The following is a 17,062-nucleotide window of genomic DNA, read 5'->3' as shown; positions in this document are numbered from 1 at the left end:
AAATGTTTAAAATCGTTTGAGGATAAATCATTATCGTTACGCTAGGTATTTCGTAAAAATTTAAAATTCAAACGCACTTAAAATTTTTCCTATAATGATGCTTCGAGTTTTCTCTGTAGCTACTTGAAAGAAAACTTATGGAAAACTTAGTTTTGTATTTTTAATCCTTAGTTATAAACGAAAACATTTTTATGATTTTTCAACTTCAAAATTACTTGCAAATTTTCGCGTTTTCGACAGATTTCGTAAAAATTTGAAGTATAAGCGCTTATTAAAAAAAATTGTGACTTACGATATTTATTTTTTTTAGCTACAATAAGAACAACTCATAAGGAACCGTGTATTATATTTTCAAGTTTTTTTGGTCGTCCAACATTTTTTTACCGACACTTCAAAAAAAAATTCTCAAAAAAAGTCGAACATTTTTGAAAATTAAACTGTATATGGATATCACTAACATTAACATTTGGTGAAAATTTTAAGTATTTGCAGTGATTAGTTTTTGAATTACAACCATATAAAAATATCGATTTGGTCGAAAACGGGTTTTGCGTAAAGATTCCCGTTTTTCTGTCTTTTATTTTGTTTTTCTCGATTTTTTTGAAAACTGTTGGAAAATGTTTACTTTTGACCTCTATAACGCACCAAGGATCTTCAATTTTACATCGGAAACCACCCCCAAAGTTTGAAATCGAAGCATTATTTCGACTAGTTATGATGTACACAGACACAAAAAAAAAAAAACACACATCATTGTAAAATCAATACATTCATCACTTCGTTCAGAATCTAAAAGATAAGTTTGGATTAATGAATTAAAAATACCCGTTCGAAAAAAAATTTAATTTCCATTAGCAATACAATTCAACTTCAAAACGGGAAGTGAGTAGTTGTGATAATTATAAATCAATATTATAATTAATTTCTGAAAATTTGTAGTATAACATCGGTCATTGACATTGGTGTATTTATAAAAACAAGACCCAACCAAAACCATATGTTCTACTCAAATGAATTACGATTTATGCGCAGTTCGTTTACATTATGTTTTTCGACTAAAAAACAAGTTTTTAATGCCTTATTCGTTATCAGCGATCTAAGTTTTTCAAAATAATAATAATTTATACAGGTAAACCGTTATAGGATGAAAAATTAAAAATACATTTTTCTAACAAAACTCTCCACTAAAATTGTAATGTTTTATACAAAATATGTTAATTTTTAACTAATGAAATAATGACCTTTATGAACTTTAGTATTTTGCTAATTGAAGATTGTAGAGTTATTTATAAGTTATAACTAAACATATGATGCTTTACATCATTAAATGCATCCGGATAAGAAAACATTTTATTTATTATCCATAATGATCATAACAGTCAAATACTCAAAAAAAAAAAATATATATATACACATCTTGGACATTAAATTTTCATGGTTTTTTCCAAATTAAACTCTTTAAATAAGATAATTTAGCTTCTGGCTCAGTCATAAACATGGAATTCCATATGGATTTTTTAATCCATATCACTCTATATCCAAGTATTTCCAAATGCCTTTGCTTCAACCTAGAAAGACCTCTCATTTCATTATCAGTCTTTCGTAAATCTTTTTCATTCAGAAGCAGCAAAACTAACCTAGTAGAAAAAAATATTTAGTAATATTTTGAATAGTTAAAAATGTAATCTTACTTCTCATTTTTATTTTCTCTTTTAGAATGTTTTGAGTTATTTAGAATTATTTCAAAATCTAATTTGTATCCATAAGGAGAAAAAGAGTTTGTTTTTAGATAACCTTTGTTCTTAATTAATTGGTTTATTCTTTTTTCTACGTCCAAATAAAATGAACCAGTATGTTTAGGAACTAAAAAATAAATAATAAAATAAATAAAATAATTGCATATTAATATTGTAATATAGTATTTTGTACCCAATGATTGAATTTCTTCACAATACTTAGTATGAAACCACGGTACATCAAATTCTGGATAATCAATACATACAGTTCTATTTAAAATCATTAATATTTGCCTTACTTTTAATGGATATGTAGCCTGAAAATATTGTATGAAAAAAAATTGTTTTAATTAAAGTGATAATTTAGTTATTAAATATAAATATTTAAACACCTTTGCATAACAGTTATTTAATTCATCATCCAATTTCTCTAAAAATTCGACACTAAATAAATAATCTTTTATGGAAGTAGATAGACTATAAAAATAACATAAAGCAAGTGAAGCTCTCATAAAATTTAAACCAGACATTTTTAACTTATCCCTAAAAAAAAAATAAATTAAAAAAAAAAAATATAAAAGTATAAATTATTTAAGATTAACTTTACCTATTAATAATTTCAGTTGCATAAGGTAGAAATTCTATAAATTTTTCACTATTAACTCCATACAAAAAAAATACTGTCAATATTTTTTCCACATTTTCAGCTAACAAATATTTGTGATTTTTTATGAAATACTTCAAGCATTTGTCCAAGAGCTCAGCATCATACCAATCAGATGTAACTAAATTGTAAGTCAATTCTCTTATTGTTCTTGATGATAAGTGTTCAGATGTAAAGTTTTTATACCTGTAAAATATTTTATTATTAAATATTTTAAAAACTAATGTTATTAAAAAAATACATTATTTAATAATTACCCATCGAGTATTTTATAAAATAGTCCTGGTTCTTCAACATTATGTCGATGATTATATCCTCGATACAAGGAGTTTAGTTGATCTAAACTTAAATTTGGTTCTTTATTTAGAATTTCTAAACATCTTTTGTTAAGTGCAGTACATAGCCTCACCTTAATAAGAATAAATTTCACTAAAGTATAAATATACAAAGTAATGCAAAATAAAAGTTGATTATGTAGTAAGACATAAAATCTATGTTTTTATATATTCAATTTAATTCAGTTTGTAAAGATAGTACCTTATAATTATTTAGGCATATAATATTTACATTATATGCAATTATATTATCTGCTATAAAATGTAACAATTGATGTACCAATTGCCCTCAATAAATTTAAGGTTATTGATTGCATTCAATGTAATTTTACTGATATGTACTTTGAAATTCCAGGTTATTTAACACGTCATAACTTTTGATTGTAACATTAATTATGAAATATAATAACTTTTTGATTTCCTAAATTATTATTAACTCTTTAAAATTAATCTAAATTCAAATTCAGAAAGGTAAATCAGGGGCATAATTCCAGTTTCTTTTAATGTTGGTGCTAAAATGTTTGTAGACCATTTAAAGTCATTAACAATCCAAAATCATTTTTTTTTTTTTTGAGAAATTAGGGAGGGGGCCTATAGAAAAATACCTCTTCTGCTTCTCTGCCAACTACTCACCATGTAAGGTCAGCCACCATTGTTCTGTAGCTTCACAGAATTCTCTCCCGCAATACATTTTTAATAATAGCATTATTCTGCTTATCAGTCTATGTATTCAACTCATTCTTGTAGTATAGATTATAGACACTAATTAGTATGTTTTTTTATCCACTTTCTCTTGGTTGTTGATCAATCATAATTATCAGACTCCATCTAACATTTTTTGAAATGAAAATACTCACTCAATATTTGATTTGAAACATTTAGATTAATCAGCTATTATATTTTATTTTTAGCAGGCCTAAGAAGATGTTTTAAAAAAAGTTGGTGCGAATGCACACTCTGCATCCTCTAAATGATGCTTCTGAGATAAATACAGAAATAAGAATATACGTCATGTATTAAATTAAAATTTGTAGAAACCATCAACTAATTTAAATAGGTTTTATTTTAGAGAAAATAGTTTTTAAAAGACAATTTTTAGAGTTGGGAAATAATTGAACCAGTTATTTTTGAAAAAAAAATTTAGAATTTATAACATTTGAGAAGAAAGGGAATAAATACAAACATTTATTACCTTTTCTTCAAATATTGACAATATCCAATAGCCAACAACAATACATGCAAAATCATATTACTTAAACATTAAGTTCCTGAAAGCACGTAAAAAAAATTAATTATGAACAAATTTTAGTATTGAATCGAACTTATTAGGGCTGAAATTGATATTATAAATACAAAATTATAAAATATGCATGTTATTTATCATAGCTTGTTTTTATTAAGTATATTAAATATTAGTTTATATAATTACGTTAAATTTTAGTTTATATTCTATATGCTGTTGATTCAAATTTTTAAACATGAACGATTAGCGATTTGAACTTGGAATAGATTTCTAGTGATAAAAACTCTTTTCCACATCAAACTATCTTATTAGAGCATATTTAAATGACAGATTTGTCCCACTGTTAAAGCAATATTAACATATTCTTTGTTTCATACTCACAGATAATAATACTATGAATTTTTTAAAGAGTTTTGAACCTTTCATTAATTTTTAGATCCAAGGCCATTGTAGTTTTTACTATTTTTATTACTTTCTCATTACATATAAACAGTTAATCTTTCACATTTAAAATATTTTTTAAGCCCACATAAAAAGATGGAGTAATTTTTTAAAAACATCAATTTAAATATCAATAAAATTAACAAGATCAACAATATTATCAAAAATCTATTATCAATATCACCATTAATTTATACAAAAATAAAAAATGGTATTATTTAATCGAGAACTTATCTGAAAATCAATTAATTTGGACTTAAGGTATAAACATGCAAATACATATACAGAGTGATCACAATATTACATACCACTGAATATCTCAGTTGGGTATTGTATTGAAATGGGATTTTTGGGAGGTGATAGGGAATACTTAAATACATATTAACAGATAAATTTCAAATTTTTAACACTTGGTTTACATTTTTTTAAATGGAAACATTATTTTATTTCTACATATTTGGATAGAATATTTTTTTAAATACAATTTTTGTATTAAAAGTTCTTTTCTATTTTAAAAACTGACCAAGTTAGAGTAAGTCAAAAATTGGATTTATGCATAAATTGTGTTCAATGATACTTTCATTCATAACCACTGGAAATAATAAAATAAGTGTAAAATAATCAAGCATTATTTTTAATGTATGATATTTTGTCAACTGCATTAATTAAATGTACAAAAAAATAGTTATAATGATAATATTATAATAAAAAATAACATGTATTAAATACATTTATTGTATGAATTATTCAAAGTTTTTGCCATCATGTTCAAAACATGATCCCAGTCATCTCGAAAATTCATTCAAAATTGTTAATGTATGGTGTGGATTGGTTGGTGGAAAGCTAATAGGTTAGGTCTTTTATGATGGTAGACGATATCTTAATTTCTTAACCAACAAACTTTCAAGACTGTTGGATGATGTTTCGTTAGAAACACTAGAACATATGTTTTTCCAGCAAGATGGAACATCAGACCAAAATCCATTATTGTTTAAACAATAACAATATTTAAACAACATTTAAATCAAATATTTCCGAACCGTTTGATTGGTCCTAATGGCATCCCCAGATTTAAAAAATGTCATTGGATTTTATTTTTGGAGATATTTGAAGATTGCAGTTTATGCAGATCCACCTGTCAACCTTTAAGACTTACAAAATAAAATACAGGTAGCATGTGATATTTTAAGTGAGGACCAAATTTAGGCGGCAACTTCGACTGAATTTTTGAGACGGCTGGAATCGTGTTTAGAACATGATAGCAAACACTTTTTTTATGAACAATTCATATCATAAATTTATTTGATAGATATTATTTTTTATTAAAATATTAATATTACTATTATCATTATAACTATTTTGTTGTACTCTTGTCATTTAATTAATATGGTTGATAAAATATAATAAAATTTGGGTTGCCATTTAAAAAAAGTAAGTTGTATTGCATTGCTCATGCGCGTACCAGGAGAGCTAAAAATTTGAAATTGGTCTGAAAATATGTATTTATTAAGTACTCCCTACCACCTATTTTAAACCCTATTTCAATACAAGGTCACCCAGCTTAGATGTTTAGTAGTACCTAATATTGTGATTACATTGTATACCCTAGCCTTAATACCTACTTATTTTTAAATAATATATTATGTATTACAAAAGATTGTACTTATTTTTATTTTTTTATTTTTTATTAGTTATATAATTTAGAAAAAATAAATAAAAAAATATTGAATGCAATTGGTACAAAGGTGGTATATAATTATATTATGATTATATAAACTAATTAATACTATAATTTAAAATATAATAAATTAACACTACTTACATATTGATCTAAGAACTTTGGCAATGATGTTTTATTCTTTCGATTAATAAATGCAGTATTCAGACCTCTACTAATAATGTAACAATCATAAACACTATACTGACCAACAGTATCTAATACTTTTTTTACCATTATTTCAGGTATTTCATACCCAATATTTTCATTAGGGTAGCTTATAAAAAATGAAAATATTTTACTAAACTTGGATGGAATTATTGCTGATATTCCTGTCTCTAATTCTTCATTTAACCAATTGATCATCTGACTTTCAAATTTATAATGTCTGTATGTTCCAGACATATTGTTATTAAAATTCATGTATCTATAAAAAAAAAAAATCAAGTCTTCTAAACTAATAAGCAGGGCTCGTAAGTTCATGCAATAAAAAATGCATATATAAGCATGCATTCATGCCCTAAAAATTAGCAAAATATGCACTAAAAAGTTTGAAAATATGCATTTATATGCCCTAAAATTATTAAATTGTGCACTGGAAATATGTATTATGTAAAAAACCATGAGCAAATTTTAAAATAATAAGAATATATCCATTAATTTTAAAAGTGTTTTATTAATTTTAATTTTTATACATTTAATTAGTAAAATAAAAATAAAAATGAAGAGGTACTTATGAAGTACATGATAATATGTCTTTGTTATCTAATTTTTTTACACCATTATTCTGCACCTACAATGAAAAAATTTGGAACGCATATAATCTAAACAGGTATGTAGTATGTACTAGCTAGGATTCTAGGGAGTCACAGGAGAATAATAATTAATAGAAATACTATTAGGTATGTTGTAAATGGGAAAATAAATAAGAAACAAGAAACTTTTCAAATATTTGTCTAAAAAATTTTTTCATGAAATAATATGCGCTAACAACTCTAAAAAATCGACTATATGCTAAATATGCCTTAACACCCAAAACATGCACTATTAAACTTTATATTATTGTTACTACTGTTATGAAATGGATTTGTATCTCAGTTAGCATGTTTCCTGTGTAGCAGAAAAAACATGCGGATGTATGAACTTACGAGCCCTGCTAATAAGTAATAACTAATAAGGTATAAAAACAATAACATTCATGTTTTCATGTTGTATGCAGTCTACCGTACATTTGTCGTCTACCACGTATGTTTCAACATGCCATCATATGCGGTCTACTGTCGCATATCTAATATCTATAAATATTTTTTTTGGTTTGAAACTTTGAATTATTAAAAAATGCATGGTACATCTCCATCCTCGTATTTGGCAGAACAATGGTGGCGTCTAAAAATCAAGAATGACAACACATTTGATTATTTTTTAAGAGATGTGAAATTATATTGTACTTAATTTAAATTGATTAATGCATATTTCTACATAATTTTATATTTTTTGTCAGTTCGTTTTTAATACATACACTAATTAAATTTATCTACATATGTTTATATATTTTTTGTATTATTAAACATTACATTGAAATTCTACATTAATAAATATATTGTAATTCTACATTTATGTATTCATTCATATTTTTAACTATGTGATAGGCGACAAATGTGGGTAGACCGCATATGACGAGTAGAAACGGGCGGTAGACCGCATACGACATGAATACTAATATAATTAACTCTTTCACCACTTTCAATCTGATTATGTTACTAAGCTAAGTAAAGTAAAAATGCTAACCTGTTACATATTCGTAATAGCTTATGATGTTCACGAACTGAGGGTTTTCCAGATACTAACCAATCTAATACACTTGACCAATAAGCATTGCAAATATGCAAATCAGATGTTTTTAAATTTCTTATAATATTGAATAAGGGTCCAATACATAATTGAGAAAAAGAATTGTTTAACAAAAATTGTTTTCTAAGTAAGGATTCTATATTTTTTCTTCGAGGTGCAGATGAAGATGGTACTATACAAGATAATAGTCGAAGTATAGTGATATCAGTATCAACATCTGCTTTCGACAGCCATTTAGATGTCTCGTTATGTATTTCTTCAAATAACTGATATGGTTCAGACTGTTTCATGATAATCTTAAACAATTGTTAATTATTCGTTTTTAAAAATGATTTTAGATTGAATATGTGATAAAAATATATACCAATATTTCATACCATTTGTAGCTGTATCATATCATAAAGTGCTATGTGCTTAATAACACTTTGTAAATCGAGCAACAAAGATCTAGTGAGATTAATGTTTTGATTAATCCAGTAAGGACTATTTATCAATCTCAGAACTTTCACTATGCATTTAATTTTATCATCATGTTGTGGTTTGTTCAATAAAGTATGTTCAACTATTGTAACATATTTATCCATAATAGATTTGTTTAAAAACCAAGGCAAATTGTACAAACATATGGAAATATGTTTTAAATCCTCATAAGTTTTGCATAAATCTAAGACAACAAATAATATAAGTTAATAAATTAAATTTGGAGTTTATGAATTATGTTCTTACTTAGTTTTTTTAAAACTATTGGCCAAATGTCTTTAAGGATATACAGACTCAAAAGGTCTCTATGACTCACAATTGATACTGTAAATCTAGATAGTATGCAAGGTTCAATTTCTTCTATAGGAGTAGTCATCAACATTTTTTGTAGTCTATATGATAGTTTTTTACTTAATGTACAATTTATATTAACTCCTATTTTATGTAAACACAGTAAACTGTAAGATAAACATTGGCTGTTCATGAACTTATAGTGTTCTTCCATTAAATTCAATAAGTTCAAAAAATCATTATTTGTTAAAATGTTTTCAAAACTATCTTCAGGAGTGATATAAGAATTCAAATTCTTTTCAAACATGCATACTCTTTGATATATTATTTGAAGTTCTCTAACCATTGCAATAGCCATAGAGATATTTTTCCAATTCAATTGATTGTTGCTGTTTTGCAGGATATAAAAAATATCTTGCAAAGATTTGCATTCACTTATTTGTATAGCAAGGGTATCATTATTATCGGGTAATATAATATTTTTAATGTCTCGTTTTTGTTCAATATCCTCAGTATCACTGTCAGTTTCATCTCCTCTAAAAGAATTAAAACAATATTTCCTGAGAAATTGCTGAAGTGGGAATACCAATTTTAGAGAATTTATTTCATATAATTTTGTACAGACAGCACTATAATTTATGGTTTTATATCTTGTTTTCATGTGAAGAATTTTGGTAATTATTTTTAAATTTGTTCCAAGTCGTTTAAATAATATCATTTTACCTGTTAAAAAAAGAAAAAAATTAACAAAATATTTTGAAATTCATTTTTTTAAACAAAAAACCTGTATTATTGAATTTTATAAGCTTAACTATGAATTTTGTTGAATTTTGTTAAATTTTAGATATTTCTTGATCTTATAACCAACAAAATTCTCAAAAATCTTATCCCAAAAGCCCTCGAGTTCTAAGCCAGCCTTTTAAACTCTATTTAAGAATAGGAAATTAAAAAAAAAGATTTCTTTTACTTCTCCAATTTTAATTTCTTTTCATGAATCACTGGTATTATTTGTAATAAAGTGAATTCTACACGACACTTTCGAAGTATTTTTTCTAAACAAAAACAAATTGTTTGCACTGCTCAAAAACTAAAAATAATAGTATAGTTTAAATATAATCTAAACTGAAATTGTAACTAGTGTTAGTAAAATATAGTATATTTTTATACTTAATCTTAATGAACAACATTATTGTAATGTTTAATATGTATATTTTGGGGCTACCTACACATTTACTGTTCGAAATTTGTCAAAACATGAGGTTTATAGTTGTTATTAAATATTCAAAAAATATCAATACTTACTTATTTAAGAACATTTATATCTATTCTGTGATACAATAACGAATTATGATATAGTTCTTGGATAAAAGTGAAAATAAAATAAATGTAATAATTTGTTTTCGTATAATTTCTTTATATAAGTATAAAATAAAAATAAGTTTTTCTTTTCAATAATTCTGGTAATACACTATGAAAATTACAATTATAAATTAATTCTAATAATTATTTAATATTTTGTAAAACATTACCTCAATTTCAAATTTTCAAATTTTAATTTTAATTTTAATCTTGCAAGTGACATGTGTTTGATAACAAATATTGATAATGATCAATCGTACCAAACTTTCAGTAATAATTTAAAGTTCTCTGATATATTATTCTATTCTGTGGTTATATACTTATATTTTGATGACATCATCATGATTCATGGTAAACGTCATCTCCGGTAATCTTCAATTATAAAATTGTCTTATCAACAAATTTTAGTTCTCACTTGACGTTGACACTTACTTAAGTTTTTCTGCTTACTAGTTAGTACTTAGTAGTTACCTTAAAAAGGTGTTGTTATAACTATAACAATTTACAATTTTCAAGTTTTTTTTTTATATTAAACTAAAATAATATAGCAAAAGAGATTATTGCTTAATTCTGCCTTACACTAAGAGTCTTTTAGTTCTAAAATTATCTTAAATTATTACCATTTTTTGTTTTCACTAACATATTACATAATTACAGGTAACAGTAGATCATTAATTATTGAATTTATTATGTGTTTGTTATGATTATAAATTATAATAATATAATTTTACAACTTTGTTGTAGTTACCACTTTTGAAACTTCACTCATTTGCTGAATACATATTATTTAATTATTAGCATTAAATATCAACATTATGTCTGAAGCAAAAGTTAACAGCGATGACATAGAAATTGTATTTCAGCGCCTTAGAACGCTGCCGGCCAATAAAGTAAATATTCTTAAAATTAAAAATACTATTATATTCTACCTACTATAAGTATTTACTAGGCATTAAAGTCTATAATGTTTATAATTATAATATGAGTAAATAATAAATTGTAAGTTAAGCATAAGATCTTGATTAATATAATAAAAATATGATATTTTATAAGTAATTTCATAAATATATTATAATATACATTTGATTTAATGACATACATGAATTAGAATGAATTCCTCTAAAAGAATTTGTTTTGTATTTTCGATCCTTTCCTAGGTATATATATTGTATTAAATAATTAAATTTATATTGTGCTTGACTCGTTTAGTTTTATTTTACTTATTTAGTTTTTATATCTTATAGGTTTATAGATGATTTTGGTTATTGCTTATACATTATTAGAAAGTGAAAAAATTTGTTACAAAAGTATAATATTCACATTGTATTTTTTTCTGCTAGTTATTAATTATAATTTGTACCAGTAAATCCATAGTTTTGATTCAGTTTACTTATCTAATTCAAATACATATAAAGTAGCTTTAATCGTTCCTCAATTTTGATAGTAAATCATAATATACAACTGTTTCAGACATGTTTTGACTGTAATTCAAAAAATCCAACATGGTCGAGTATTACATATGGTGTGTTTATTTGTTTGGATTGTTCTGCAGTGCATAGGAGCTTGGGAGTTCATTTGACTTTTGTAAGGTCTACTCAATTAGACACAAATTGGACATGGTTGCAATTGCGGCAAATGCAATTGGGTGGAAATTCAAACGCTGTAATAACTTTAATTTTTCTATAGGTCTATAGATTTTAACATCATATACTTATAATTTATATATGATTTATTATAGGAAATGTTCTTCAGGCAACATAATTGCATATCCAAAGATGCACAACAAAAATATAATTCTAGAGCTGCTCAACTATATAGAGATAAACTTTTACAAAATGCTAAACAAGCAATGAAAACTTATGGAACACAGGTATTTTATAATTTTTTTTATTATATTCTATGAAAGTCTTATTGTAAACTACCTATAAGCTATTTTTTTTTTTATAATAATAAATACATTTTTGAATGGTTTGTACATTTGATATTGTAATAATGTGATTACTAAGTATCTAGTAAGGTATATTACATACATTTTTGACCATTTACTACTTATACTAAGGCGAGATTTATCCATGAAAGAATAATATATAGTATATACGAAATATGTATGCTTGGGCTTAAATTATTAACCTTTATATTTGATTCAGTTATTTTTGGACCAATCACATGAAATTATTGAAGTGAAACCAGTAGATTTCTTTGAACAACATACAACTAATGTTAATTCATATAATGACAACTTGAGTAACAATTTCATGTCATTTACTTCTTCTAAACCAGTATGTGTAATTATATATATATTTTTATATATAATTATTAATATTGATAAGTTTATTATTTTTAGGATAGTGGTGATACAACTCTTCTAGGAGGTACTAAAATTTTAAATGATGCAGCACAAAAATCAATAGATCATAAAACTTTATTAGGAGGACGACAAGCACATAGTAAAAGATCTGGTGTAAGTATTCAAGTTTGGTAAAAATTCATGATAAATTAGTTAAGTATTATTCTGGTTTTTGTTTTGCCAAAAGTGATTGCAAATAAATTTTAATAAAAAGTTATACTTGATAATTATGTAACTTATGTTTGGTAGAGAATAATACTGTAGAGAATGTTCATTATTCAATGAAAACATTTGTAATTTTTAAAAATTCTTGTTATGGATATGTTAACAGAATTTATAAAATACTATTTAATATTCATGATGTATCCAGAAAAATCACTATATTTAAATGTTATTTTAATGTATGTAACTGTTTGATCTTCTTGTTACATTCTATATGACAATATTGTTTGGTTTATAAATTATACACGAACAAAAAATATTTAGAAAAAATTATCCATAATAGTGAATATTATAATCAAATAAATGTTTGCTTTTAGTTGGGAGGAAAAAGATTGGGTATGGGTGCTCAGAAAGTGCATGCTAATTTTGCCGATATAGAAAAAGAAGCAGAATTAGCTGATAAAATGAAATTTAGCGAACCAGAAAAAACTGAAAACTTAGAGAAATCCAATAAAGACCAAGAAACTCAAGTATATAAAATTGAATAATATATATTTTTATAGATACCAAACTTATAGTTAAAAAAATTGATTTATGGTTAACAGATGTCATCAATGAGGTTAGCCTATCAAGATTTAAGCTTAAAGAAGAGTAAAGAAGAGGAACAATTAAAACAAGTTGACCCGAAGAAAGCTGCTCAATTAGAAAGACTTGGTATGGGATTTACTTCAAAAAAGTAAGTTTAATATTTTGACTATAAATAAATAAGATTTGTGTAATTACTATAATTATTTTGTTAATAGTATTGTTAGTCATTCAGCATTAACTGATATGATGACACTTGATAAAGAAGTAAAAAAACAAACTTTATTAGATCATAATGAAGATCAATTCTATGATTGTTTTGATGATGCTAAAACTCCTGAACTGATTTTAAAAATGATGAATAAGTAAGATTTCTATACTTGATTTGTAAATAAAAATGCATCTAATTGTAAATACAAGTATTTAAATGTGTAAGCCTGTAAATATTGAATTTATAGATGATGTTACTATTTAAAATTGAAAGATATAAATATTGGATTTGTCATTAATTTATTATTATTAAAAATTTCAGTAAAAATGTAAGAACCAAATAAAAAAAATGAATTTTCTCTTTTTTATTTAATTTGTTATAGTCTTGAGTTAATTTACAATTTTCTGACAAAAATAGTTAACTAAAACTCTACACCAATTCCATTTACTAGTTTTGTAATATACATCTCTAAGACTCATAAATAACATTTTAATTTTAATAATTTCAAATTTTGGCCATTAGAGCATATAATTAGTTAGAACTTACAAACATTTTTTCACCAAAGTATAGTTTTATTTTCTTTACATTTTATTGTTTGAACAGAAGTCGTCAAATTACCAGTGATGATTTTATGGAATTTGATGATTCTATTAGAAGTTTGAAATCATCCTATTCGCCACCCAACATTGATGTCATAAAAAATGATTGGGATAATATTAAACCAGCAAAAAAAGTAAACAAAGAAGCTGAAAATGATCATTGGGATTCGCTTAATGAAAATTCTAATAGAAGACAAGGCAGAAATAATAGATCAAATTTTGTGCCTCAATCCTCAGAAAATAATGAAGCTTTTAAAAAATTTGGTGGTGCTAAATCAATATCATCCACCCAATATTTTGGTGATAATCAAACACAAGTAAGTTCTGTTTGTACAATATTTATGAGAAATCTTTGTATTTCTTGAATTTGGTTCTATTAATTTTATATATGTAATATAATTACAATTAGGCTAATAGGTACTTAATTGTGTTGTAAATTATTAATAAGTAAAATAAAATAATACTATTTCTAATAATATATATTTAGCGTTATAAAAGTACTATAGTAGTTGAAGTAGCTTACTTGATTTTAAATTACCACTAGAATTTATTTTTAGTTTTATTTTTACTCATTGGAAAGGATATAATGTGAAAATTTATCATTACTTTAATTTATATAACATAATTAAATTACTGCGAAATATTCTCTGGATGTCATTGAATTAAGTTTAACATGAATAAATACAAATAAATATTATGTATTAATCCTAATTCACTATTGGAATATAATGATGGTTAACTCAAAATCTGAACATTAAATTAGAATTATCAAAATGAATTTCTATTCTAATTATGAAATTGATTTTTATTGCTTTATTCAATAACTCAAATTATTATGCGATAGTCAATAATAACTTCCTTATGTAATATTGTAGTTAACTAACATTTCTATCATGATATATTATATGATTATAATCAGTAATCATTGAGGTATTATAACTTGTTGAAAATATATGAATAAAAAAAAATAGTTTTATTTTAACATACAAAACTAATATTATTTTAATGTTTACACTTATATCACATTTTTTTTTTTTTTTTTTTTTTTGTATAGGTAATTTAAAAGAAAATGTTTTAAAAATTGCTTTTTTCCTTTGCTGACTATATTTTAAAGTGTTTTATAATTTACTTTATACCTACTTTTGTAGGGTATAAAGTATTAGAATAAATATATTTACTACTTACTCAATAAAATAAAATAATTGCAATAGTTTATTCATACTTGAATTATAATTTATTTTTTATCGTAGTCCGAGAAATCAAATCTTTCACGATTTGAAGGAAGTAATAGTATTTCATCTGCTGAACTATTTGGGAGAGAAGAAATGACAGGTGTAAATTCTACATACCAACCTCCTGATTTAGATGATGTCAAAGAAAGTGTTAAACAAGGTGTAACAAAAGTAGCTGGTAAATTATCATCTCTGGCTAATGGCATGATGTCATCATTTCAGGTAAAATAACAAACCAATACATAAGCGTGGTATATTTAACAAAATACATATACTCATTACTTTACGATTTCATAATATTATTTTATAATAATTAATATATTTTATTTGCAGGAAAAATATGGAGGTTATTAAAATTTTTGATTCAATGCATACATATTGAAATGTCTAATAAATGATATGATTGTGTTAAATGTTAAATGGATATATTTTGTAAATAATTATTTCATATTATTATATAAGTAATTAAATCAGTTTATTACATTGTTACAGTAAACTATAAAGGTCGTTTACTTATGTTCAAACAAAGTGTTAGAAAGTTATTTTGTTTGACAATTTGTTACTGCAAAATAATGTACTATATTAAAATCTTAATAAATAATAGTATATATATTTATTATCAGAAATAATATGTATATTATTATCTTATAAAAATCACATTGACTTCATTGTTTGGATAAATTATAATTTCAAACAAATTGTTTTCCATTACTTGAATTTCTAAACTCTAACATAAGTACTCTTACCAAACATATATTTCATAGTATTATTTATATCAAGATTATTATTTACGGACTTTAAAAAAATATACTTTTATTAAAAAAATTATAGTTTTTCTTTTTACTTCATTATAAATTGCACTAACATCCTTTATTGGTAATGAAACTATTATTTCTGTACAATATTACTTAGTATCCTTCAGTGGCATAGTGTGCCTTTCAACTTAATATATGTATTGAAAATGTTAAGTCAATGAAATTGTCAGTCTATAAGTTTTCTATGTTTCATCTTCAATATCAATAGCAATATGTAATTTTACAAAAATATTATTATAATATGTTTTTGGTATCTGGGAACTGAACATATTGTGCAATTGCCAATGAACATAGAAAACGTATAAGATTATCATTTATCACAGTCCTTTAACTTATAGTTGATGGTAATTGTTACATTCAATGAAAATATTTTGATCACTAATAAACAGCTACAAGTATCATAGAATAGATAAAATTTCAACCAACATTAAGTCTTAAGATTACAGGATGAACAAGGGAAGCTAGCCAAAATTGTCTTTAATTATCAAAAAATAAATAATTAGAGATTTCATAGATATTTTTTTTTTTTGCTACCACAGAATATTGGCTATAATGACAACCATAAACTGATAATATATAGAGATATTTCATAAAAGTTTGACTTGAAAAATTACATTTTAACAGTTTCTTGATGAAAAATAAATTCTACTTTTAACACGTTGACTGTCATGCTGCCACCGGCATCTGTATAAAAATTATACTTAGGTATTTTCTCTGGTGCTACAATAATGATCTTGAAAATACGTTGTGGCATAGTGGGAATAATTGCAATTTTTTTGGTGTAATAAACATAATTTTAACATTTGTTTTTGAATTTTGAATTTTTTTTTTATTCAATAGTATATAATATACAAATACAATTAATTTATAATAACACTGAAAAATGTACTTGGCGTACCCATGATAAATATTCTTGAGGGCGCCAGCGGCCGCATGGCAATTAACGTGTTAATAAGTAGCAATTTGGATAATGCATTGTTGTATGAACTACATT

General features: G+C 24.5%; 2 protein-coding genes across 2 annotated transcripts; one reads left to right on the top strand and one right to left on the bottom strand.

Annotated features, from left to right (window-relative positions):
• Positions 1-1,338: 1,338 nt before the first annotated feature.
• Positions 1,339-10,237, bottom strand: LOC107163249 (FAST kinase domain-containing protein 1, mitochondrial). Its single transcript, XM_015510564.2, has 11 exons — positions 10,061-10,237; positions 8,714-9,481; positions 8,365-8,651; positions 7,925-8,283; positions 6,242-6,563; positions 2,658-2,809; positions 2,344-2,586; positions 2,129-2,279; positions 1,930-2,053; positions 1,692-1,863; positions 1,339-1,637 (listed from the first exon to the last, which is right to left on the bottom strand). The coding sequence occupies exons 2-11, from the start codon at positions 9,474-9,476 to the stop codon at positions 1,433-1,435; spliced, it is 2,778 nt and encodes a 925-aa protein (XP_015366050.1). The 5' UTR covers positions 9,477-9,481; positions 10,061-10,237; the 3' UTR covers positions 1,339-1,432.
• Positions 10,238-10,539: 302 nt separating this feature from the next.
• ArfGAP3 (ADP-ribosylation factor GTPase activating protein 3) lies at positions 10,540-15,731 on the top strand. The gene is made up of 12 exons (XM_015510558.2): positions 10,540-10,774; positions 10,862-11,007; positions 11,588-11,779; positions 11,856-11,987; positions 12,265-12,396; positions 12,462-12,578; positions 13,004-13,156; positions 13,232-13,362; positions 13,430-13,576; positions 14,026-14,338; positions 15,272-15,475; positions 15,587-15,731. Exons 2-12 carry the CDS (start codon positions 10,933-10,935, stop codon positions 15,605-15,607), a joined length of 1,617 nt encoding a protein of 538 aa, XP_015366044.2. The 5' UTR covers positions 10,540-10,774; positions 10,862-10,932; the 3' UTR covers positions 15,608-15,731.
• Positions 15,732-17,062: the final 1,331 nt, after the last annotated feature.

This window comes from Diuraphis noxia, unplaced genomic scaffold, assembly GCF_037042655.1.
Source record: "Diuraphis noxia isolate RWA-SAM2 unplaced genomic scaffold, SU_Dnox_SAM2 contig0004, whole genome shotgun sequence".
NCBI classification, from domain to species: domain Eukaryota; kingdom Metazoa; phylum Arthropoda; class Insecta; order Hemiptera; family Aphididae; genus Diuraphis; species Diuraphis noxia.
The sequence above is the reverse complement of the archived record's forward strand: the minus strand, read 5'-3'. Positions and strand labels throughout refer to the sequence as shown.